The 25,806-nt window shown below is 42.9% G+C and overlaps 1 protein-coding gene across 1 annotated transcript in view; it reads right to left on the bottom strand.

Moving 5' to 3' along the window:
- Positions 1–3,664: 3,664 nt before the first annotated feature.
- Positions 3,665–25,806, bottom strand: part of cfap77 (cilia and flagella associated protein 77) — a 227,073-nt gene continuing 204,931 nt past the window's right edge. The window contains exon 7 of the mRNA XM_041194108.1: positions 3,665–3,788. Within this exon, the coding sequence (XP_041050042.1) occupies positions 3,666–3,788 (123 nt within the window). The 3' untranslated portion in view covers position 3,665. The remainder of the gene's footprint in view (positions 3,789–25,806) is intronic.

Raw genomic sequence — 25,806 nt, 5'->3', positions numbered from 1 at the left:
TTGTTTATCATGTGTTGAAAGGGAGTACAAAGAATGTTATGAATGTAATGTTTTGTTAATAGGGCCCTAAGGAAATTTGCAGTGAGTTAGTCACACAGGAGTATATTTTAATCTTCAGCAATCTTGGCAAAGAGCTCTGTAGACTGGAAGTGCACAGCAGGATTCAGGTGCACTGATGATGAAAAGTTACCCCACAAGGTCTGGATCTGCTTCCAGGCAATGTATAAATAAAGATAGACAAAACAAGTTGCAAAGCAGGAGAAATACTTTGCATTCTATGGAATGCTTTCTTCCCATTTTTAAGCTTATAGACAGCCCACTGAAATAAGGGCTAAAAGCCTACTCAAAACTGAGCTAAATGGAACATCATGATTCTGTATTTGTAGAATATTTTTGTATATCTGCTTATTAATTTTCTAGGCCAGGATTTTATGACCCCGCCACAGCGTGACTCCCCCTGGCGGATGCAGTGAGTCATTTAAATCTCCATTCAGTGTGGCAGGACCATAATATCCTGTCGAGTGGGAGGGGCTGTAAAATCCTGGCCCTAGTTCTTATACTTTTTATTTAATATTTTCATTGTACACAAATAATAATCAAACAAAGGGAAATACTACCACTTTAAAAAACCTCTAGCACAGTAGGATAATGCAGCTGACACAATATCACTGCAATAATTTTCTGGATTTTGCAGTGGTAATAATGGCAAAACTTTCAGCATTTGCCAGTATTACATGTTTGAAATGACAGCAACTTCTGGGGTCTACACCCGCACAGTTAAACTGGAAATCGAGAAATTCTATGTCAGTGATTTTATGCTTCACCAGATAATGCGCTTTTGTAGTCCCCCAAGAATGCAATCAATTAGAAATCACTGACTTGACAAGAACTTCCACTCTTGCGCTGTTAGTCTCACTGTAAAAACCCTTGAAAAAGTTACACCTCATTGAATGTGAAGGTGGATCTAGGCTTTTAACACTTTACTAAATTAATAATTACAGCTAAAGAGTCTCTCTGGTCTGAAAGTATATTTGTTGAATATAAAATTTCGCCATTATGATAAGAAATTCCATATATTTTAATTTTCTTTAAAAGTTTGTTCATGATATTTTAGCTTCTATCTTCATCCTCTGTATGTCTCAATCGATTAATTTGCTATTTGTAAAATTTAAAAATTAAAATTGAAGGAATTCAGCACTTTGTACTTCCTGGTTTGCTGAGAATGCTTCAGTCATATGATTAGGTTCTTACCCTGCTTGATGACATCACTTTTGCTGGAGGCCTGGAGATTCCCTTGACTTGGCATCAGATTTAAACTAACGTCGGGAAAGAGGAAGTTCGTGCCGCAGAGATTGCTAGACCTTTATGAGCAGCCATTACTTTGCTACTGACCACAAAATCCAACCCTTGTCTTTGGTTTGAATTGGGCAGAACTTACCCACAGTCTGGAGTCAGACTGTAACGTAACGTGAATCGTTCATGAAGAACTGAAATTAAACTAGACTGGGATATTTCCCACAGCGCCTTCCTTACCTGCTGGCTGGGCACTGTAGCTAGAAGCCATAAATACAAGAAAGGAAGAAAAAAAATAAAGACTTGCATTTATCTCATGCTTCTCACAACTACCAAATGTCTCAAAGTGTTTTGCAGCCAATAAAGTACTTTTGAAGTATAGTCACTGTTGTAATGTAAACAGCAGCACAAAAAGCTTAGGTCCAATAATTGTTTCATGTCACAACTCCATTGGGGTGTTTAGCAAGCTTTGTTGGGGACCATATTTGACTGGTGTCTTTCATATTTTGTTGATTTCAGCACAATGTCGCAACATTTCTGAAAAGATGGGCTTAATCCGGGAATGTGGAACAAAGTGTGCACCTCTTCACGTCCCTTTGACAAGTAGACAGAATTACTCCATTGCACTTATTTAGCCAGCCAGGTCAAGGTGCCAGATCAAGGTGAGATATGTCCATGGTCAACCTTAAGTTAAGTTTACACTTATGATTATACAGAGTAACTTTAAACTTAAAGCATCCCAATGTCCTCTTGCTCCTCCCCTGGCCTCTCCATTGGGGTCTGAGTTTACCTTAGCTCTGAGTAACAGTATGTTGCAGAATCAGAATTATTTTTTACTTGATACTTGTGTATGGGGAGCCTTTTCTTGTAGTTTTCATCAGGCTTCCCTGGACATTAATTTATCATTGACTACCATTTATTTTCTTAAAACAGATAGAAGAAAATGACAATTCCTGAAATACAGAACATCTCGCTGAAAACTTCTTAAAGGTTTCTTCCTGTATCATTTATGAATATGAAATAGATCAGAGGTTGGCTAAAGTAAAAGCAAAATACTGCAGATGCTGGAGATTTAAAATAAAAGCAGAAAGTGCTGGAAAAACTAAGTAAGTCCAGCAGCATCTGTGGCAAGGGAACAGAATTAACGTTTTGAGTCCAATATGAACCTTCTTCAAAACTGAAGAAGTAGAAATGTGGTGGGTTTTACACTGATGAGGAAAGCGTGGAGAGTCAGGTGGAGCAAAAGAGAAGATCAAGGATAGGTTAGAATGTGGGGAAGATTAAATGACAACAATGTCATGGAACAAAAGGCAAAAAGACGGGTAATGGTTGGAGTAGAGGAACAAAGCATTAGGTGTGTTAGTAAATGTTAATAGCAGAATAAAGGTCAGTACAGTTTGAAAGCAAAAGCATGAAAACAAGATACAGACTAGCAGCTGGGAGAAAAAAAAAAATCAAAATGGAGGACAGAGTTCATAGTCTGAAATTGTTTAACTTGGTGCTGAATCCAGTAAACTATAAAGTGCCTAATTGGAAGATGAGGTGCTGTTCCTCCAGCTTGCATTGGGCTTCAATGGAACATTGTAGCAGGCCAAGGACAGAAATGTGCACATGAGAATAAGATGGTGAATTGAAATGGCAAGCGGCTGGAAGGTTGGGGTCATGCTTGTGGACTGAGCGAAGGTGTTCTGCAAAACTGTCACCCCACTCCCCCACCATTTTGAATCATTTTTCCCCCAAACTGCCAGTCTGTATCTTGTTTTCATGATTTTGGTTTCAGACGGCACTGACCTTTATTCTGCTATTAACACCTACTCTGGATCAATGCTTCGTTCCTTTACTACGACCAATACCAGTCTCTTTGCCTTTTGTTCCATGACATATTTGTCATTTAATCTCCCCACCTCTAACCTATCCCTGGCCTCCTCTTTTGCTTCACCAGAGCCTCCCCCTTTCAAAGCATAAAACCCATCATGTATCTACCTTTTCAGTTCCAAATAAATCATACTGAGCTTGAAATATTAACTCTGTTTCTCTCTCCAAAGGTGCTACCAGACCGGCTGAGTTTTTCTAGCACTTTCTGTTTTTATTTTAGATGTTGGCCAAGTGGCCCAGCACACTGGAGCTTCAGTTTACACTGCAATGTATTTAGCCATTTGAGTGCACACTGCTTCCAGAAATTAAATTCACTCGGTATGAAGGAATTATCTAGTGTTGAGCCTTCAAAAACACCAAATGTAATCAAGACAGCTAAAGGAAGAATTTAATTCTAATTAAAATCATAACACATTTCAAACATTTGGAAAAATGGATAATTACAATTGTTCTAGTTATTTTGCAAGTTGAAGAAAACTGATAATTTAGGTTCTGGTTTATTCAAAGACATAGACACCATGTCCATGGGGGCCACTCCTTGCAGCAGAATCCAACCAGTTAGCATCAAAAGCTGCACGCCGAGCTTTAAGGCTCCGGAATGTATCTAGGTGAGGTCCAATCTGCACAAAAAAAGCAAAAGAAACATCAGAGGCAATTGTCTGTTTGGTCAATGTTTCAAAAGCTATACTGCCTGAAGCAATGATCTTGAACCTCAAGCCTGAAGCTCATAAACTGTGGCCTAATACAACAGTTGGAGCAAATGAACAGCTCGAATTGCAAGATAAACTGTTGATGTTTAGTCATTTTTAAATTTACAAAAAAAAAAATCTTTTATTGAAAATAACTCATTAGTAGCATTAATTCAGCTAATACAGGTAATTGGCTTTTATTGCTCATCCTTGATCTACAATGCCCTTTAACTAAGAATGAGTGAAGAGTCAGGTTTGACTCTTCCTTTTAAAAGGGAAAGTTTTGATGCTCTTTCTTTTGAATTTTGTATATTCCTTTTCACCATTTTTTAAAGCCATAAATTGAGGTATTTTCTTAGATGTTCCATTTTCACACACATCTTCATAAGAAATCAAATAAAAAGTAATTCTATGGAGGTTTTGCTAGAAGTAATGGTTCATGAAAATGAAAAGAAAGCACACCAAAGGTGTTGAATTGACTTAAATATTTTGTCTACATCATAGGTTGGATTTTCATGGAGTCGAGGAAATGGCAGCAAATGGGACCCAATTCTGGGATTCCCAACCTCATTCTTGGGGTTTCCAATTTTCAGAATTGCCTTTTAGGGGTGCAGGCTGGTTTGGGTTGCAAGCCCGCACCCTGTACTCCCAACCTGGCTGATTCCACTGTGGGGATAGGCAAGTCTTAGTCTCCTGCAATTTTCATCGAGTCGGGCCAGCTTTTCAAAGATTCGTGGTTTGCAGCACCTCAGAGGTGTTGTGAACCATAGTATAGATGAGGGAACCTTTTGAAAGCTAAGTTCAAAAGGTCTTACCCATGCCCACCCATGCCATGCCAAGTCCCCCCACCCAACCCCCATGGCACCTCATACCCTTCATACTTCAAGCTATGGTACTTCCATGTCCAGTCACCCACTATACACTCTGTTTAGACCAATTAACACTATAGTGATAATAGAATATGTTAAAAAGCTTTAAAAAACGTCATTAATTCATAAAAATTGCATTCACTATAGCCCAATAAAAGTGTCAATCATCCAGACCTTTAAACTATCAATGGCAAAACCACAAACACTTGAAACCTATTTATCTTGTGTAAATAAACATCATGGAATTGACAAAAGAGATCAGACAGCCAGAGCTGTTAATCAAGCAATGTTTTCCCCGGGGTACAGCTGTTTCAGCACACTAATGATGTCTGGGCTCTTAGCCAAGAATGCTTAACGAGGGGTGTGAGGGAGGGCATAGCTCGGCATGGAGGGTATGAGAGGCCATGGGGGTGGGTGGGGGCATGGGGAGTGCATGGGAGGTGAGGGGGTGAGTGCCTTTCTGTTTTTGTTATAACTGGGACAAAGTCCCAATACACCATGGTGGGCCTTATAAGCAGCTTGCCTCTGCACCTGGTAACCCCTGTGGCTGCATCTGAACTCTTTCCGGGGGTGACGGGCCCAACTTCTCTTATTACCCACTCTCTGGCTGGAACGAAAATCCTGCCTTTGTTGGCACCCTCTCCCAAGGTGGTGTGCTGAGCCAGGAAATTTCCTGACTCCCACATGGATGAAAATCCAGCTCCCGTATCTTTGAAAGGACCAGACTACACAGAATACAAAACAGTACTTTCAGACGGAAAACCGAACTCAAGCATACCAAGTTGGGGGGAGCACAAGACAGACATGTACAATGGAATGACTAGGTGGGACAAGATCAAAAACACAGACTGGGGTAAGGTGGAGGAGACAGATCATTTGAATGTGGCAGAAAAGTAAAAATGACCAGGCCTAGGATATTACATTGGCATACTACTGCAATGATATCTTGGGGCTGTAACAATTGACCTCTGAAAATAATGCCATCTTGTTTTATATCTGGTATGATTCCAGGCATTGGATACTTTTCCACTTGACCCTCATTGACCTCAATTTTTCGAGGATTCCTTGGTGCCATACTCAATTGAATGCTGCCTTGATGCAAAGGACAGCCACTCTTAACTCTCCTCTGTAATTCAGCCCTTGGAACCATTTTTAGATGAATGTCCCAATGAGGTCTGAAAGAAGTGGTTCTGATAGGTCTGAACTATGCATCAGTGAGCAGGTGTCAGCTGATGGCACTATTGATGACTCCATCCATAATGTTATCAATTGACTAATAACTAACAAGATTAGATTTGTCCTGGTTTTTTGTGGTTAGAAATTACCTGGACATTCTTCCACTTAGTCAAGTAGATGCCAATGTCATAAATGTGCTGCACAGTTTGGTTGAGAAGTAACTCTTTCTGTTACACACGATATTGCTAGGGCCCATACTCCACTGTGTTCAGTGTCCTCAGCTGTTTCTGAATGTCACAAGGAGTGAACTGAATTGGCTGGACATTGACATATATGCATATTTTGGGAGCAGGCAAGGTGGGAAAATCAATTCGATACTTTTGGCTGAAGATGCTAGCAAAACCTTCAATCTTGTCTCCTGAACTTACATGCAGGAGTCCACCATGGTTCAGGAAGGGAATACATTTGGACCTTCCTCATCCTCCTTTAGTGGTTGTTCACCTCATGATATCTAAATTCTAATTAGATAATTATATAGAATGTGCAGCATAATTGAAGTAATGTTTATGTTCCATACAAGCCTCCTTCCACCTTACTTCATCTAATCCCAAATGCATAGCCTTTCCCTTCGGTGTACACATCTAGCTTCCCCTTGAAGTCATCTATGAGTTCCACATTTTAAATATTTTGGGTAAAAAAAATAAGTTCTTTATTGGATTTATTAGTAACTATCTTATATTTAGGGCCCTTAGTTTTAGACACCCCCCTAAGTCTACCCCATCAAACTCCTGCATAAATTAAGACCTCCAGTAAGCCACCTCAGCCTTCTCTTTTCTAGAGAAAAGAGGCCCAGCCTGTAGTCTTTCCTGATAGATACAACTGATTTTTTTTATTCACTCACAGAATGTGGGTGTCGCTGACAAGGCAAGCATTTATTACCCATTTCTAAGTTGTCCTTGAGAAGGTGGTGGTGTGTCACCTTCTTGAACCTCTGCAGTCTTTGTGGTGAAGGTGCTCCCACAGTCCTGTTAGGTCTTACAGTAATTGTATACAATTGACTGTATATAACTGGCAAAACAGTGGACACAGGTTCTGATTTCAGTGGACACAGAGTGGAGTGTCTGCAGAACCAGCACAGTGAGGCAGTTTACTCTTCTGTCCCCAGTAATTATTTTTTTAGATTCGGAAGACTCTGGAACACCTTAATAAATGTGATCCTTAATGTGGAGGATTGATCATTTTCCTATTTCCCATTTCTTGTCTGGAAATCCAATTAATCAATGATTGAAACAAGATGGCAACAAAGCCACAAGCTTGTGTGTACTCTGACAATTTGAGGAATTCATAAATTACCTGCAATGTTTTAAACAAGAACTTATAGAAATCTTAGGATGTGTACTATTCAAATTATGAAATTTAAGTATTTTTCCTTCCAAGCATAAAACAGAATCACGTTTGTAACAGCAAGTTACACTGTGGATGTTCATTTCTAACAGGAAAGAAAAACAAAAAGAAAAACATAGCATTTTTCATGACTTTAGGATGCCCCTAAGTGCTCTATATCCAATGCTGTAGTCCCAGAGGACTACAGGCTGCTCTCTCATTCGAGAGAGATGACTAGTGGTGAGTTTAACCTGTGGGTCAACACACCTCAGGCAAGGGACGAGGTTGAGAAGGTGGGGCCTTCATGGATGACCTCAGCTGGTACGGGAATTGAACCCACGCCGTTGGCATTACTCTATAATCACAAACCAATCATCCAGCCAACTGAACTAACTAATCCCCAGCCAATGCTGTATATTTGAAATGGAATCACTATTGTAATATTGGAAAGCTATAGGAGTTAATTAGAAAGGAATGTCGAATTTCTCAAATGTAATGAGTCCTGAAAAAACTTGGGCAAGTTACTGAGATACTCCAAACTGACCCACACCTGTGATGAACTTCTGCAGTTTTCATACTTTCTGTGTGATTTTGCCCAAATCACGTCAATGTGACAATGTCCCTGATCAGAAGTTCTCAAAGTGTGCTCTGTGGACCACTGGTGGTCCATGGGCTGCTCCAAAATGCAAGTCATTGATGCATGACACCATGGCTGAGGCCATATGAGAGAACAGGCCAGAACCCTCACCCCACCGCTTGTGTGATGTCACCCAATCTGACCAACTCCCGTGTGCGTGGTATGAGTTGTCATAAGTGAGAGCAAAACAATGTAATTTTATAAGCAACATTTATGTTACTGTTGATTTTGTTCAGAAACACAGAAAATAGGAGCAGAAGTAGGTCATTCGGCCCTTTGAGCCTGCTCTGCCATTCAATATGATCATGGCTGATCCTCTATCTCAATGTCGTACTCCTGCACTCTCCCCATTCCCCATGATGCCTTTGGAGTCCAGAAATCTATTTCCTTCTTAAATATATTCAGTGACTTGGCCTCCACAGCCTTCTGTGGTAGAGAATTCCATTGGTTCACCACCCTCTGAGTGAAGAAGTTTCTCCTCATCTCAGTCCTAAATGGTCTACCCCATATTCTGAGACTGTGATCTCTTGTTCTAGACCCCCAAGCCAGAGGAAATATCATTCCTCCATTCATTCTGTCAATCCCTGTCAGAATTTTATGTTTCAATGAAATCTACCAGTGACATAGGTAGGACTAGGAAAGAGGTTCTGCTGAGGGACTACGAGCAGCTTGGGGCTAAATTAAAAAGCAGAACCACAAAGGTAATAATCTCTGGAATACTACCTGAGCCACGTGTAAATTGGCGTAGGGTAAATAAGATTAGAAAAGTAAATGCGTGACTCAAAGATTGGTGTGGGAGAAATGGGTTCCGATTCATGGGGCACTGGCACCAGTACTGGGGAAGGAGAGAGCTATTCCATTGGGATGGGCTTCATTTGAACCATGCTAGGACCAATGTCCTGGTGAATCGTATAACTAGGGTTGTAGACAGGACTTTAAATTAATTAGTTGGTGGGGGGAGGGTTCAATTGAAGGGATGTTTAAAAAATCAAAAAGAAACAAGAGAGCTGAGGTGCAGCGTAGTGAAGAGGCCAACGATAATCAAAATGTGAAGGGGCAGAAAATATAAACAGAGGAGTGCAGCAGAAAGGATATACTGGCATTGTTCAAAAGAGATACACTAGGCTGATTCCTGAGATAAAGGGGTTGATTTATCAAGAACGGCTAAATAAGTTAGGCCTTTATTCATTAGAGTTTAGAAGAATGAGGGATGATCTTATTGAAATGTCCAAGATTCTGAGGGGGCTTGACAGGGTAGATGTTGAGAAGATGTTCCCACTAGAGGGAAATCTCAAACCAGGGGACATAGTTATAGAATAAGGGGACACTCATTTAAAATTGAAATGAAAAGGAATTTCTTCTCTCAGAGGGTAGTGAATGTCTGGAATTCTTTACCCTCAAGAGTTGTGGAGGCTAGATCATTAAAAGTATTTAAAGAGCAGGTAGATAGATTTTTGAAATATTGGGCAGTTGAGGAGTATGAGGAGCTGGCAAGAAAGAGGAGTTGAGGCCTGGGGCAGATCAACCATGATCTTATTGAATGGTGGGGCAGGCTTGAGGGGCCGAATGGCCTACTCCTGCACCTGTTTCTTATGTTTTCTCATTCTTTTAAACTCCGGTGAATACAAGCCTAATCGACCCAATCTCTCCTCCTACAACAATCCTGTCATCCCAGGAATCAGAATGGTGAACCTTCGCTGCACTCTCTCTATGGCAAGTAGATCTTTTCTTAAGTAAGGAGACAAAACTGCATAGAATACTCCAGGGGCAAAATTTTCCCGTTGGCGTGCGAGGATGGGCCCCACACATCTGCGCATAAAATGATGTGATATTTCGCTGGGTGGGCGTGTGATGATGTCCGAGGCGCGCCTGCCATTAATTAACAGGCCAGTTAAGGCCCTTGACTCCCCAGTCAACACCGATTTGACGGCGCCTGTGCAATCTTTGTGTCGGCGCACAGGCACAACGGGCAGGTGGGCAGGACACATTTGTATAAATCTCGTCCACAGGCGGGATAAAAGGGCTCACTGGGGTGGCGAGTGTGCACTGTCAAGTATTTATTTATGAAAGTTTTTGAAACTTGCCTGTGTGATCTGCAGTACTTCAAAATGCATACCAGCTGCTTTGTCTGAAATCTTAACCTTCAGGTCAGCACTCTGCAGTGAGTAATCTTTTCTGGGCTTGCAGGTTTCAGGAAGCCATCCTTAGCCTGGGAATGGGAGCTGAACTGTCCACTGGAGGCAGCTCCTCTGAGGAGGAAGGGAGGGCTAGAAGGGGGAGGAGGCCAGGAGTGCATATTCAGCCTCCAGGGGAGCCACCCTTGGGAGGACAGGCACAAGGGGCGCAGGGCCAAGAGGTAGTCCAAGGCAGGAGGGGCCACAGAAGACACCACTATCCTGCTGCCAAGGTATACAGGCGGCGAAGCAGCTACCTCAATAGGTCGGCGGTGCAATGCCAAAGGAGGTTCAGTCTCTCAAGGGAGACAGTCAACAATATCTGACAGCTGATTTGGCCTGAGATCTCTGCTAACTGTGTGGGTGGACATCCCATGCCAATGGCTCTGAAGGTCACAGCTATCCTCAACTTCTATGCCTCTAGCTCCTTCCAGGGATTGATGGGTGATTTTTGTGGTGTCTCCCAATCAACTGTCCACACTCATGTCAAGCAGGTTACAGGTACTGTGTTCCAGCGTGCATTGACCTTCATCCACTACTGCTGGGATCAGGCAAGCCAGACACAGCAAGCCAGAGGCTTCATGGCGATTGCTGGCTTCCCCCATGTCCAGGGTGCAATAGACTGCACATATGTGGCCATCAAGGCGCCAGCAGGTGAGCCCGGTGCCTTCATCAACAGGAAGGGCTTCCACTCCATGAACGTGCAGATAGTGTGTGATCATAGGATGCTGATTTTACAAGTCTGTGCAAGGTATCCAGGCAGGTCCCACGATGCCTACATCCTCAGACACTCCCAGGTGCTGGGATTCTTCAGTGCTCCAGCCCAGCTGGATGGATGGCTGCTGGGTGACAAGTGCTATCCCTTCAGAAGGTGGCTCATGACACCTCTCTGCCATCCAAGAACAGAAGCTGAGCAGCGGTACAATAGGAGCCATGCCTCCACAAGGGCTGTGGTGGAGAGAACCATCGGTCTTCTCAAGACACACTTCTGATGTCTGGACCGCCCAGGGGGTGCACTCCAGTACCTCCCAGATCATGTCTCGGTGATAGTGGTAGCATGTTGCGCTCTCCACAATCTTGCGCTGGAAAGGGGGGATGCAGTGGACGATGAAGACGTCGACACAGTGGCTGCGGCTGCACATGATGAGTCCAGCAATGAGTCCGAGGACAAGCAGGCACAGGGAAATGCTGAGGGGGTAGACACCGACCCAGGCATACCCTAGGGAGCAGGGACACTCAGGCAGCTTTAATCCAACGAATCTTCAGCTAGCACACAACAGACGGACCTCCAGGACAAGCCTGGGCTGTAGGTTCGATACTCGACACCTGACTGCAAAATCTGCCAGGTTAGGAAGTCACTAAGGGCTTTGTTAATAAAGCTGAATGTTCAACAAAGCACTCATTACAGTTTTGAAAACTATGCACATGCAGAAGAAAAGAGGCACCATCAGCCATGGTGACATCTCTGAATTTAACATGTCAAGCAAGCCAACTTATTCCAAAAAAAAGGGAATAGTTATAAATCAAAACAAATCATAAGGACCTCATCTTGGGCCAGCACAAAAGCACCAGTGAAAAACCCGTGGTGTGTCTAAGGTGCTTTACGTTTTCATTTCCGGGTGCTACGTCTTGGTGCTGCCCCATCGCTTGGAGTGGCATCTGAGACAGCCTGCTGACTCTGCTGTCCTGTTGGCCTCGATAACCTTGGCAGTCGTCCTCTGGCTCATGGAGCCAGTGCTGGGAGGGAGCTGCCAGTCCCACAGCTGGCATCTCCCCAGTTGTCACAGCCTCACCGGATGGTTCAGTCACTAGGAGATGGGTGAAGGAGCTGCCACCCTCATGGAGTGCCCTGAGAGGTGCCCGCAGAGACGCCTGGCAGCTGCTGCACTAACGTGAGGTCTCTTCGGACCTCCCTGCTCACCGTGGATGGGTGGGCACTGAGGTGTGAAAGTTGATGCCCAAACTATCTCCCACACTGGCACTGACCAGCTGAGGTCAATACCGATGTGAGGACTTGCTGGTCAGAGCGCATCCCCAGGATGACAGGTCTCCTGGAGTGGCCGATCCATGAGAGTTGCCAGTTTCTCCATGGAGGATGCATGGCACTCGGACATGTGGCTCATTGCTTCGGCGATCGTCCGCATAGGCTCCTCCACCAAAAGGAGACCAAGCCACGCATGACCTCATGTATCTCCTCCAGATGCTCCCGCACAACCGGCCACATTTCCTGCACCTGCTGCGTCGCAGACGACTCCAGAGAAACATCATCAGGTACCAACTGAGCATGTGCCTGATCTCCTGCAGTGCTCCGACTGCTGGTGCCATGGGCACTCTCTGTCTCTGCCAGCTCCTCCAGCGACAGTGAGGTGCCCTCACCATTATGCCCTGGGACACCAGCCGAAGTTCGAATTCCCTCCAAGGTGCTAGTATCTGCACTGGTGTCTGCCTCGCAGAAATGGTGTGACGCTGGTGAGACTTCAGGTCCCTCAGGTATGAGAGGGGGCCTCTGCTGCTCCTCTTCCCGGTCCTGCTCCGATGATGCTGAAAGGAAGAACAAGGACATTGGATCAGTTAATGTGGAGACAAGGTCAAAGTGCATCCCTGTCCCCCAGATCATTATGCGCTCATCCTTCCATAACCAATGGTCAAGCCATGTTGCAAAATTAAATCAATCAAAATTCAGCAGTGCTATGGCTGTCGGGAGAACAATGCTGACCTCAATCTTGGGCATAAATACCTGGCTGTGGCGCCCCAACCTCATCGACACCAGTGGACCTTGGCGCATGGCGCCTCTCCAGATCCAAAGCGGCTAAGAATGGCGATCTGCGCCTGGCTGCCTCCAGTCCTCGCATGCTCTGCCACGTTATGAGCATTCTTCTCCTGAAAATGAAAGATGAGCATTAATTAGTGAAAATTGCACATGGACTCTCTTTGTACACGGCCCATCTCAACCAGAGTGGGACATATCAGGGCTCCAGTGCCTCCTCACCCCACTGCTGCTGAACACTCACACAAAGATGCTAGGCCTGTTCCACATCACCGCCCCCCCTGGATACATGCTGCCTACATCACATTAGGCACCACACGGTATATTCTTCCATAGCAAGGAGGCGCAAGCACGTGGAGCGCAGAGTGCAGCAGATGGTTCGTTGCCACAGCACCTTGAAGCTCCCCTCCCAGCATGACTTGGGCATGTCCTGGAGTTCTAACACAGCGCCTAGATGCAGCTCCTCCAGGTTGCCCCCAAACCAGTTATATGGGACTCAGTGTAACACATGCTGCAGGGGCAAAACACATCTCTTCATCACCCTCTCAGGCTGACCTCAGCATGGGCAGTCTCTGCTTGCCCACCCAGCAAAGGACAAATGCCATCAATGATTCAATGCAGTCACTACACTCAGACTTGGAGGGGGTGCAGCAGCGGGGTAAGCTGACCTGGTGGGTTACATGACCAGTTCCAACATGGTACTCACCCTGCTAGGGCGCAACAAGTCATTGAAGTGCTTGCAACACTGGATCCAGATGCATCACACCACGTCGCGGGAGCTCATCACCTCCGCCACCTCCTCACAGGCACATTTTGTCAAATGGGGGGGCCTCCTCCTCCCATTCTGGAGAACCAGCACCTCCTGCCGTGCTGCCACCTCCTCAAGGAGGGCAGCAAGGCAATCATCTGAAAAACGAGGGGCACACTGGCCCTTCCCTCTGGCCTGGCCTGTCCTGCTGACCTACCCTTCAGCCTCGCCTACTCCACTGGCCTACCCTTCGGACTGGCCTGCTCACCAGAAGCCCTCTGGTGAGCCCTTCCACTTGCCATTGTGAGCAGCCTTGCAAAGTCGCTCAATCTGTCTAAATCGCATTGAAACCTCTTAACACCCTCCTCCTCATTGTTCATATTCCCACCAATTTTGTGTCATCAGCAAACTTAGAAATGTTACATTTGGTTCCCTCATCCAAATCATTGATATATCTTGTGAATAGCTGGGCCCAAGCACACATCCCTGCGGTACTCCACTAAACACCACCTGCCACTCCGAAAAAGACCCATTTATTCCTACTCTCTGTTTCCTATCTGCTAACCAATTCTAAATTCATGCCAGTATATTACCCTCAATCCCATGTGCTGCTTCAATTTTTCACACTAACCTCTTGTGTGGGACTTTATCAAAACCTTTCTGGAAATCCAAATACACCACATCCACTGGTTCTCCATTATCTATTCTGCTAGTTACGTCCTCAAAGAACTCCAGTAGGTTTGCCAAACATGATTTCCCTTTCATGCTGACTTTGTCTAATCCCATTGATATTTTCTGACTGTCCTGTTATCACATTAATTAATATAGATGTAAGTTAAGTATTAGTTTCAAAGAAGACTATTGTGATAATTTTATAATGTTTCAAATCTTTAACAGTTTTAATGTTTATACAGAAACATGAAAATGTCTATACTCCTGTTTCTGGCAAGAATTAATAATTTATATATGATATTTAGCGCAAAAATCAGAAATTTATTATATTTAGTAGCAAAAAGAAGCAAGATATTTTTAGTTTCCATAAGTTCTCATTAATTCTGATGACTTTTTTTATGGTGGCAAATGAAAGTGGCTGGGGTAGGACCAGTAGGTGGTCTACAGGATCTTTTGTCCGCCTAAGTCTGCAGACAAAAAAGTTTGAGGAACAGTGTCCTTGGCCATTTAGGTTATTGCTGAAACAGTACTGACAGTTTAAGTAACCAACAGGAAGACATTACACCTTGTTCAATATCACTAATTGCACTCCTTTGTTCTGCTTCCTCCCCATCCCAAAAGTGAGCAAGAATGCTGTCACAGACTAGTGATATCCAGTGTACTCCATGATACAGGAAAACAAACAAAAGGGAGGTCGGTCTGCAAAATTATCAGCAACTCTCAAGAGCTGTTGACAACTTGTTAAAAATAATCACACCCACAAAACCTATTATTGTTACAGTCTTGTTCAGCAAGTGGTCCAGGTTTGTGTCAGAAAACGTCACAGATATAGAGCCACTCTTATCACCAGTATTCCCTGCTGTGTAAGCCATCTGCCACTATGTGTTGGTAGTTTTATAATATATCCAGGAAAAACTGAAAACTATAGAGTTCATTTTATTTGGTGGGCTACAGTATAGATACAACTCTTTCTTTTACTTCCCTCTACCCCATTCCTTGCACACCACCACCCGCACACCCCCACCCCCCCTACAGCATGAAAAGCAGCTTTTGGACAAACACTTTTTTAAAAAAAAACTGACAGAAATATTGCAACAGTTACTTTTTTGATATAGAAATGCTCTGCAAAAATATGCACAAGGAGCCTGGATGCAAATTACTTAGAAACACATCACTCTACTACTTGACAGAATATAATGAGAATCACTAAATCTTTTATAAGGTCAACACTCCTCTTCCCAAGCAGCTGTCAAACAAAGAAATTCAGCAAAACCAAACTTCCATCGCCTCATTAAACTCAGCAGCCACGGACGACATGTTCCGCCATCAATACAAGTTGTTTTGTGTCAGTAATTTGCAGTAAAAGTCTGATCGAGGGCCTGTGGAGACTGGGGAATCGTTAGCGCTCCAGGAGCGGCTCTGCTCCTAATTGGAAGCATTGGGCATTATCAACTGAGGATTTTCCTGGATCCCTGACAGCTACCGGTGCTGGAATGATTGCCCACTTGTCAGTGTAAAAGACCATTAAAAACAAACAATTTTTCTTTAATTGGAGGCTTGCGCTCGGAGCCCAGGTGAGAAGCCTCATCACTTTCTTTGGGCCTATTGATGATTATGGCTTACTTCAAAATCTGTCTGACAAAATTGAAAGGTTTTTCTTCTCACACTGGAAAGTGTTTTCAATATGACTACAAAAAGCTTGGCAGGTGATTTATATTTTTTTCCTACAGCCTGCAAGGCCTTGATTAACTATCTGTATGTTCATACCATGACTAGAACTGTTAGGCTTCAAAACTGATCAGCATTACTGAGGTGAGCAAACCAAATCGAGCCAGTTTGACTCTAAGCAAAATCTTTATTGCCTTCGGGAGCCAAAATGACCATTGCTGAATTGACCCCCAGCCTGAAAGAGGATTCTTGGATGCAAGCTCTGTCCAATTGGAGTAGAATTGCTGATCAAGCTTGTGCTCTTTGACACCTCTTGAACTAGTGAACCAGACGAGCAAAGAATGAAGAATTGTGATTGAAATAGTGAAGTTCTTAATTTTAAGGAGTAAAATTTGGAATGGAAATTGAAGAGTATTGGTTCTAAATTGAGTGCAGAGTTGGTGGGCACTTGTTTATCTCCAACTAAATTCAGTTAGCCTTCAAGATCACAGAAATACTGCAGGTTGATTGGTTAGAACTCATTTGACCGCTATAATAAGTATGTGATTTTGGCACAAATGTGTGCCGATGAGCTTTCATTTTGAGGAAATCGTGTCAAAATACAGTTAAGTAAATTTGTTGTCTCCAAAGAAAGTTTGACACCAAAAATTAAATGTCTATTCTGTTCCTAATGTGTGCTTGCAAATTCTATAATTGGAGAACTAACTAGCAACAGGCAGTTGCAGTAAAATGGTGTTACAAGCATGAACATTTATAAAAGGGGTGAGGATGCCTGGTTTTACATATTATGATAATAACCCCTTTTAAGCACTGTGAAAATGCAGCTGGATCAGTGCAGAATTACATTAGCAGTGCATACATGATAGTCATCAGGCTTCAAGCTGACAGTTAGCATTTCATTCCATGTGTCAGCTTGTTAGCATTTTGCAAGGAAAATCAGGCTTTTCAATGAAATTGGAGGTTGTCAGAATCGGTCAATTAGATTGGGATCTACCAGAACTGGTCTGATCATTTGTACGGCAGGATTGAAAGTTAGTGGAACCAATTAGATCAATCAGAGGATATGACTGGATGCAATCAGAACCAATTACACAGGTCCTGCCTGTGCACAAGAACCTGAAGCAGAAATGTTTAAGGTAAGTTGATGCTTACTGAATGTTTTAGCAATAGGTATCATAATTATTTATCTCCAAGAAGTAAAACTGCAGCTTTTATATATCCTTTCAGTAGATTTTTCTCTTCTTTATTCCAGAGGAATGTTCAGTTCCCAAGCTTGGTGAAGAGGAAGCAAGGCAGAGTCTAATTACGTCAAGTTTCCAACCTCACTAAGCTGCCCCAAGATTTCAAAGGCTTCCTAATGTGGGCAGAACTGGAACTGCACCTGGAATCGGCACAGGTCCAGTTTGGCACTGCAGAATAGGTGGGAGAAGATATTCTCAGCCTTTCCCCCTTACTGTCTACTGACTTTGCCCAAAAGAGCTAGCTGCAGGGCATGTGTCAGAACTCTCTATGGACTACAGGGTATGTGAGGTTCCTAGAAATACCCAGAAGAGCAATAGCACCAGGGATTCACTGAAGGCTAGAAATATACACCCCTCTTCCTTCACCCAAACCCTGACAACCCTTGGGCATCCGGGTATTTAGATCCTGTTGCCAGTGGCCAGGAGCGTAGCTGCTGGCTTCAGAGACATAGAGTTATGATCTTACTCTGCCCCTGCCCCGGCCAGATGCAAGGCCCTGCCAGGAGGCAGAACTGTGGCAGGAATGCTGTAAGGTTATACAAATGGCTTGGGCCAAGAAATTCTAGCAGATCACCCAACCCAAAGCACAGTGAAGCCTCTGTATGCTGTGCCTGTCAGGCTTCCAGCAGCTGTTGGCTTATGTGAAGGTTTATTTTCTTTTCTTTGTGAGAAGAAGATGATGTTTCCTGCTATGAATGCATCAATTACTTTCTTCTTGAGTATTTCCAGTAATGCAGTTGTGGAATTGTCACAGCTTAGAAATAAAGGAAGTAAGTTTGGGTGGTAATGAGTTTTACTAACTTTTTAAAAAACATTGCATTGTAATATTGCTATGTTGGGTTTTACTACTTAATATGTAATGCAGACCAGTTTTGTTTGCAACTTGTTTTTAGATTGTTTGCATATTCTTGGTGGATATCTCTCTTTTTTTAACTTTGTCACGCAATAGCTGGGGAGATAGCCCACATTTACAGTACTGGAATGGCCAACATCCATGGAGAAATGTGAGCATTGAATGGTAAACATAATAACCAATAAGTTTGCAATTGATTGCAAACATCAGATTGATGATGTCTAGTCAGATTCAGCTGCAATCTAAAAATTCAGCTCCCTGTATCCTGTATGCCCATGTTTTTGTGCACTTAATGCATTCATATGATATTCCTACGTCCGCTTTGACCCATTTGTTTTAAATGTCTTTTAAGGACATTAAAATGTAGCAGTTTGCTGAACCTTTGAAAGAGGAAAAGACAGGTTCATGTTTAGGGTGTGATCCATTCATTTGATCTTAGAAATATCCTGGACTGCTTCACATACAAGGAATTACTTTGAAGTGCAGTCACCATTCCCATGCAGGCAAATGTAGCAGTGTGTTTGTGTACAGTAAAATCCGACATACAGCACTGAATTTGATCTTGGTGAGGTTTTTGAGGGAGGTAAGTTGGCCAGGACAACAACTGCTCTGCCCTGAATTTTGGCAATGGATTTTTTTTTTTAATCATTCATTTGAAAAGATAGACAGAGGCCCAGATCTTCCAGTCAGTGCCATTGTTGCTGCCAGTGAAGTTTTCTGTGTCCCAACAATATTGCACACTTTCAGCCAGGACTTCTGATCCTGGCTGCAGCAAAAATGGGCAAGCACAGACCCTCTAGGGCAAGGCTGGCAAGCGTAGGAGAAGATGAAAGAAGAGAGGACATGCCCGCCTTTTTTCAACATTAGCTGCCACATGTAAGTTTTAAAGGTGAATGGGCGAGTGAGTGGGATTCAGGTCCCCCAACCCTCCACTCCCACAGTTGGATTAGGGGGGTGGTCGGGTAGCAAATTAGTAGTCGGGTCTGGTCAGGGGGGTAGTTGGGTTGGGTTGGGGGATAGTTGCGTTGGTGAGGTTAATCGGTCATGACGGGGAGTATTTGATTTGAGTTGTGCGGAGTGATTGGGGTGGGGGGAGGTTTGGTTATGGTGCTCAGTTCAGTTATGCTGGCTAATCACTTCGTTATACCAGATAGTAACCTGCATTACATTTCCAGGGTAAATGTCCAGTTAAGTCCCACATATCTGGCCCAAGTCTCTCACTGAAATCAGTGTCGGAGACTTTCATGTAGTGTCCAGGCAGTGCAAATCAGACCATTGGAAGTTCAGACTTCCTGGGCTGAATCTTCTGGTCGGCATGTGGGGGCGGGGCTGACACGCTGATGCGTAAAATGATGCGCAATGATGTCGGGCATTACTACATTTGCCTGCATGGCAATGGTGACTGCACTTCAAAGTAATTCCTTGTATGTGAAGCAGTCTGGGATATTTCTAAGATCAAAATGAATGGATTACACCTTAAACACTTAAACACCTTTCTTTTCCTCTTTCAGATGTTCAGCAAACTAATACATTTTAATGTCCTTAAAAGACATTTAAAGCAAATGGGTCAAAGTGGACATAGGAATGTCATATGAATGCACACCTGCCAAACTGTCAATGGCCTAGTAAGGCCATTAAAAAAGTAATTTGTTAAGAATGCTGCCCGTCCAACCTTAAGGGTGGCAGGCAGGCGAAGAGCCCAAGCGGCCTTCGCGTTTTTCAGGAAGCCTCATCCATGGGTGGGATGAGGTTTCCTGAAGCTTTTATAAAATAAATATATACATTTTCCTAGCTTCACAAACATGTCCTAGCTCATGTGACACTGTCACATGAGGGGACATGTTTAAATAATTTATTAAAAAGTTTTCTAATTCATTCAATCTCCCTGAGGCAGCTCCATGCCTCAGGGAGATTGCTGCACTCTTTCGTGCGCATGCTGAAAGAACGCAGGCCCCAACTCTCCCTCTTCCCCCCGCCCTCATAGGTAGCGCTGAACGCTACTGGCCACGGGTAGCGATCAGCTCCAGGCCCGCCCCCAACCCAGCCTGCCTGCCATAGGAAAAAGTCTCTCCCCTGGGACTTTCGCAGGGTCCCAACGCGCAACAGCAATTTAAGTTCAGATTTCACTGCTCTGGAGATTAGAAGATTTGGAACGGAGTCTTAATGTAGCGAATATCTCTTCGGAAAGGCAGCAGCACAGTACCGCACTGAACGTCAGCATGGATTATATGGTCAGATTCCTCAGTGCGACTTGAATCTTCAACCTTCACCGACAAGGATGCCACAAATGCAGCCAAGTCGATATTGGCCCTCTTAAGAATATCAGCTCCTTCCAATCACTTGATTTCAATCTTGTGACTAAAACTATTTCTCCCTCACCATATGAAATAATCTGTTATTCCTCTTCCAACCTGGATAATCTCAAAAACTTTTCAATCTTTTATTAAGCAAAATCAGATGTATCAACTTTAATATCTCTTGCTGAAATTACCATCAGCAATGGCTTCACTTCAGTTCTTCTAGTGATCAGTGTAGCACTAATGCCATTTTTTTTGCTATAGTCAATAAATCTATTCATATTCAACCTACTCTGATTCCTACACCATATTGATCTCCTCATTCTGGGCTCTTTTGACCATTGCTTCATATCTACTTCTTGCAGAATGTCCTAACATCTAAAAAGAAAGCTAATATTTTCCTCTTGCTTTTTTCCTTAAAACATAGATTGCGATGCAATTGGAAAAGAACCTCTGTATTGTTCCATTCTTTTCAACCATTATATGCAATATCATGTTTTATCCCTACCTAGTCTATTAGATTTTTGGTTCTTTGAAATTCAATAAGACTTCTAGTCCTAATGGTATTTTTTTCCTCATCCTTTAAATGTATGCCTCAAAAATATCTCTGTCAATTGCCACCTATTCAATTTCTTTGCTCCAAGTCCATCTCTCATTTGAATTTTTTCATACTCATCCTACTGCTAAAATATTCATCAGAACCTTTAGAAAGATCCCCCTTACCTTTCTATTTACCAGCTTATGTTGGTTATTCTAAAATTCTGGAAGCTACTGTTAATTTTCAAATTATGCATCACCTAAATAAGGCTTCTTAGATGGGGCTGTTAACTAGGGTTGAATTGAAGGCAAATTATTGACCTGGTTAGGAAACTGGCTGAGCTGGAGGAGACAGAGTGTAGGGATAAGGGTTAAGCACTTTAATTGGCAGGATGTGACAGGTGGTGTCCTGCAAGGATTGTTGTTGGGGCTTCAACTATTCACTATATTCATCAACAACTTTAATGATAGGATAGAAAGTCACATGTCCAAATTTGTCAATGATACAAAGATAGGCAGCATTGTAAAGCAGTGTAGATGGAAGCATAAAATTACAAAGAAATATTGATAGATTAAATGAATTGGCAAAACTGTGGCAAACGGATTTCAATGTAGGCATTTGTGAGGTCATCCACTGGACCTAAAAAAGATAGAACAGACTACTTTCTAACTGGTGAAAAGCTAGAAACAGTGGAGATCCAAAGATCCTGTGGGTTCAGGCACACAGATCATCAAAATGCCAAGAACAGGTACACAAACATTCACTCCCTATACCGCCGACACATAGTGGCAGCAGTGTATACCATCTACAATATGCACTGCAGGAATTCACCAAGGCTCCTTAGACAGCACCTTCCAAACCCATGACCTCTACCATCTAGAAGGACAAGGCAGCAGACACATGGGAATACCACCACCTGGAAGTTCCCCTCCAAGCCACTCATCTTCCTAACTTGGAAATATATTGCCATTCCTTCACTATCGTTGGGTCAAAATCCTGGAACTCCCTCCCTGACAGCACTATGGGTGTACCTACACCATTTAGACTGCAGTGGTTCAAGAAGGCAGCACACCACCACCTTCTCAAGGGCAATTAGGGATGGGCAATAAATGCTGGCCTAGCCAGCAATGCCCACATCCCATGAATTAATTAAAAAAATAGAAAATAAGCAAAAAAGCTAATAGAATGTTGGCCTTCATATCAGGAGGAATAGAATATAAGGGGTAGATGTCCTGCTTCATCTATATAAAGCCCAGGTCAGAGCACACCTGGAGTATTGGGAGCAGTTCTTAGGAAGGATATATTGACCTCAGAGGGAGTGCAGCATGGATTTACCAGAATGATACCTAGAATCCAAGGGTTAAATTATGAGGAGAGGTTACATGAACTAGGGTTGTATTCACTGGAATTTAGAAGGTTAAGGGGTAATTTGATCAAAGTTTTCAAGATATTAAGGGGAACAGATAGTGCAGATTGGAAGAAGCTATTTCCACTAATTGGGGAGTCTAGGACTACGAGCCATGGTCAAAAAAAAAATAGAGCCAGACCTTTCAGGAGTGAAATTAGGATTCACTTCTTTACACAAACATCTTGATCTATAAGGGAGTCAGGGGTTTGGGGGCCAGGCAGGAAGTGTAGTTAAGGCCATGATCTTATTGAATGGCAGAGCAGGCTGGAGGGGCCAATTAGCCTACTCTTGCTCCTATTTCTCATATCCTTTATGCAAAGGGTGGTAGAAGTTTGGAACTCTTTTTTTGCAAATGGCAATTGATGCTCGATTTAATTTTAAAACTAAAATTAATAGATTATTATTAGCCAACGATATCAAAGGTTTATGGGCAAAGGCAGGTATATAGAGTTAGGTCACAGGTCAGCAACTATCTAACTGAATGGCAGAACAGGCTTGAATATGGCCTATTCCTATTCCTATGTTCCTAGAAAGTTTATGACTACCAGCATTGCTATTCACACCGGTAAACATGCAGTCATTGTGCAACACATCTCAGAGTTCTAATCCTGAACATTGCGATGAATCATCTGTCATTTTCTTGGACATTATAAAGTTTTTGATTGGGTCTGATATTGTGCACTTCGAAACAAGTTGTTTTTACAACATGTGAAATACTGCGGATGCTGAACATCAGAAATATAAACACCAAATGCTGAAAACACTCAGACAGGCAGCATCAATGGGGAGGAAAATGGAGTTGACTTCAGGTCGGTGACCCTTCATCAGAACTGAAAAATGTTACAGATAGAATTGGTTTTAAGCAAGTACAAATGCAGGGAAATGGGAGGAGACATGATAGGGCGGAAGGTAGGAGAGATTTAAATAACAAAAGAGATGACGGGACAGGCAAAAGGAGGTGATAACGGGAACACCACCACCTGGAAGTTCCCCTCCAAGTCACACACCATCTTGACTTGGAAATATATCGCCATTCCTTCACTCTTGCTGGGTCAAAATCCTGGAAGTCCCTTTCTATCAGCACTGTGGATGTACCTACACCACATGAACTACAGCGGTTCAAGAAGGCAGCTCACCACCACCTTCTCAAGGGCAACTAGGGATGGGCAATAAATGCTAGCCTAGCCAGCGAAGCCCATATCCGGTGAATGAATATATAAAAAGTAGAGAGAAAAAGCTGGATCTAGAGAAAGTGTAAATGACAACAGCAGAAACATTACTGACACCTGTTGTCTGAAAAAATAGTAACAGTGATTATGATCTGAAACTGTTGACTCCAAAAGGCTGTAAAGTGCCTATTAAATAAAAACTGTAAAATTATTAGATTATCTTTTACCAAGTCTATGTTCATGACTGCCCTGTTTCTTATCAAATCACTGTCTCTCATCTGTAGTTTATGGATCTTTTTTGATCAATTCAAAGGCTTCCCAAACCTTTGTCCTCTGCCCTTTTCTTCATCAGATGAGTAACGCATACTGAAACCCATCAGCTTATTTGACTCCTGGAAACCAAGTTACTGGGATATCCACAATGGTAAAGTTTCTGTTTGCTTGATTATAATTGTGCCCACATGACTAAGGCCAGAAAATTTAATCACAGGTTGCCAAAACAGCTAGTCTACCAGCACAATTTATTGGAATCTAAGAATATTCATGGGATATTAAACCATTCTCTAAGAGCTTTCTCAACAACAGTGAGTAACATTCTCCTTTGTTGTCTGGCTGAACTACCCATACACTGACGACTACATGCATGAATACAGTGACCAAGTGTGACATCACCATAAGAAATATTTTGAATTTCTCATGTAAAGAAGTAAGCGTAAAATGCCACATGCAGTAGCTGCCAGTAATCACAGTACCTTAGCTGAGTCTCTAAACTTGCTTCTGGGAAGAGCAACTATTGGCAACTAGTGACCTCAATGACATATGAGAGGAACCTTTGGTAAATTCAGTTTATTATTGAGACTTCATCTGCATCAATGGAAATTTAAGATATGCAGCCTGAAGAGTTAGAAATGTAAGCAAGTTATATGCAAGGATTAATCTCCCTACTACACCCAGGTAATCAACTTCAACCACCATTTGCCAAAAGAAATATTTCCTAAATTCTCTCCTGAATGGCCTGGCTCTGACTTAAAGGTTAATTATAAAAGCTAAAGGAATTTATTAGCTTTCTGCTATTACTATCAATGCATTTGGAATATTTTTAGATTGACACAAACTACTGTATAGATTTGGACCTTTTTCTACCTACTTTGCATTTGGGATTTCTCAGAAGCCTCAGAGCAGCATTAACAGAATAAGAATCAACTAGATTGCGGCATTCTAGAAACATTACTGAAGCAGATCATCTTGGTATGACTTGTTTCCAGATTTCTCCTAATGCCTCTGAGAGGTATGTTGGGATGATTTTTTTCTGTGTTAAAGTGCAAGTGGTTTGTACACAGAATTACATAGAAATTACAACAGTCCAGGTTGGTCTTAATTCTCTCCAGTTGTCCTAAACCTATGTGCCTGCCCTGTTCCTCTATAACTTTTCCCTTTTTCTTTGACCACCGAGCTAACCTTAAACATTGACATGGGCTGGATTTTAGAAGCATAGGTGAACGTTACAATACCCTGCCCGGTGTGTTTTCAGCAGGGGGCAGGTAAAATATGATGGGTGGCTAGCTTACTGCCTTCCCGCCTACCCCCAAACCCCCAATATAGTATACGGGTGTTCAGGCAGAACAAAGGTTAATGTCGGTCTGGAGAACAGTATCGCCCATGGTATGATGTAGAGATGATGGTAGACTCTTAAATGCCCTATAAACAAGGGCAATTAGGGATGGGCAATAAATGCTGGCCAAGCCAGCGGCATCCACATCTCATGAATGAATTAAAAAAAAACTGCGTGTAGAGTCTGGAAGGAGCCAACATGGAGACAGAAGTACACTGGATATGTATATGGTTACGGGTTACCAATGAACAGTTTATGTTCAACCATGCAAGCCTCCAGATCTCTTAGTGAGATACCAAACAACCTTACCACATGGTGGCAGTGAAGGATGGACCCCGACATCCCAGAGAAGCTGGAGAAGGAACCCAGAATTTCAAAGCAAACTAAACTAAAGAGACTGAAGCATGGCCTGAGCGAAGAGCGCCTAAATTGAAGACGCAGTTGGAAATCATGTAAAAAGAAATTGAAAACACAGTTGGAGTTATTCTTTAAAAGAAAGCTCAATTGCAGACAAGGAGACTGAAGGAGCATGTGGAGGTCCATTGCCAGACCTGATCGAATGCAGAGTCAAGGGACCTGGCTAGACAAAGAATGGCAGAGCAAAATTCAAAAAAGAAGAATCCACTGTGCAGATGAAAAGCCAGGCCTGATCAAATGCAGAGGCAGAGTCAAGAGACCTAGCCAAATCATAAAAAGGCTGAGTAAGATTCAAAAAAGGAAAAAAGCTGAAAAGCAGA

The sequence above is a fragment of the Carcharodon carcharias genome, chromosome 8 (genome assembly GCF_017639515.1).
Source record: "Carcharodon carcharias isolate sCarCar2 chromosome 8, sCarCar2.pri, whole genome shotgun sequence".
Lineage (NCBI taxonomy): Eukaryota > Metazoa > Chordata > Chondrichthyes > Lamniformes > Lamnidae > Carcharodon > Carcharodon carcharias.
The sequence above is the reverse complement of the archived record's forward strand: the minus strand, read 5'-3'. Positions and strand labels throughout refer to the sequence as shown.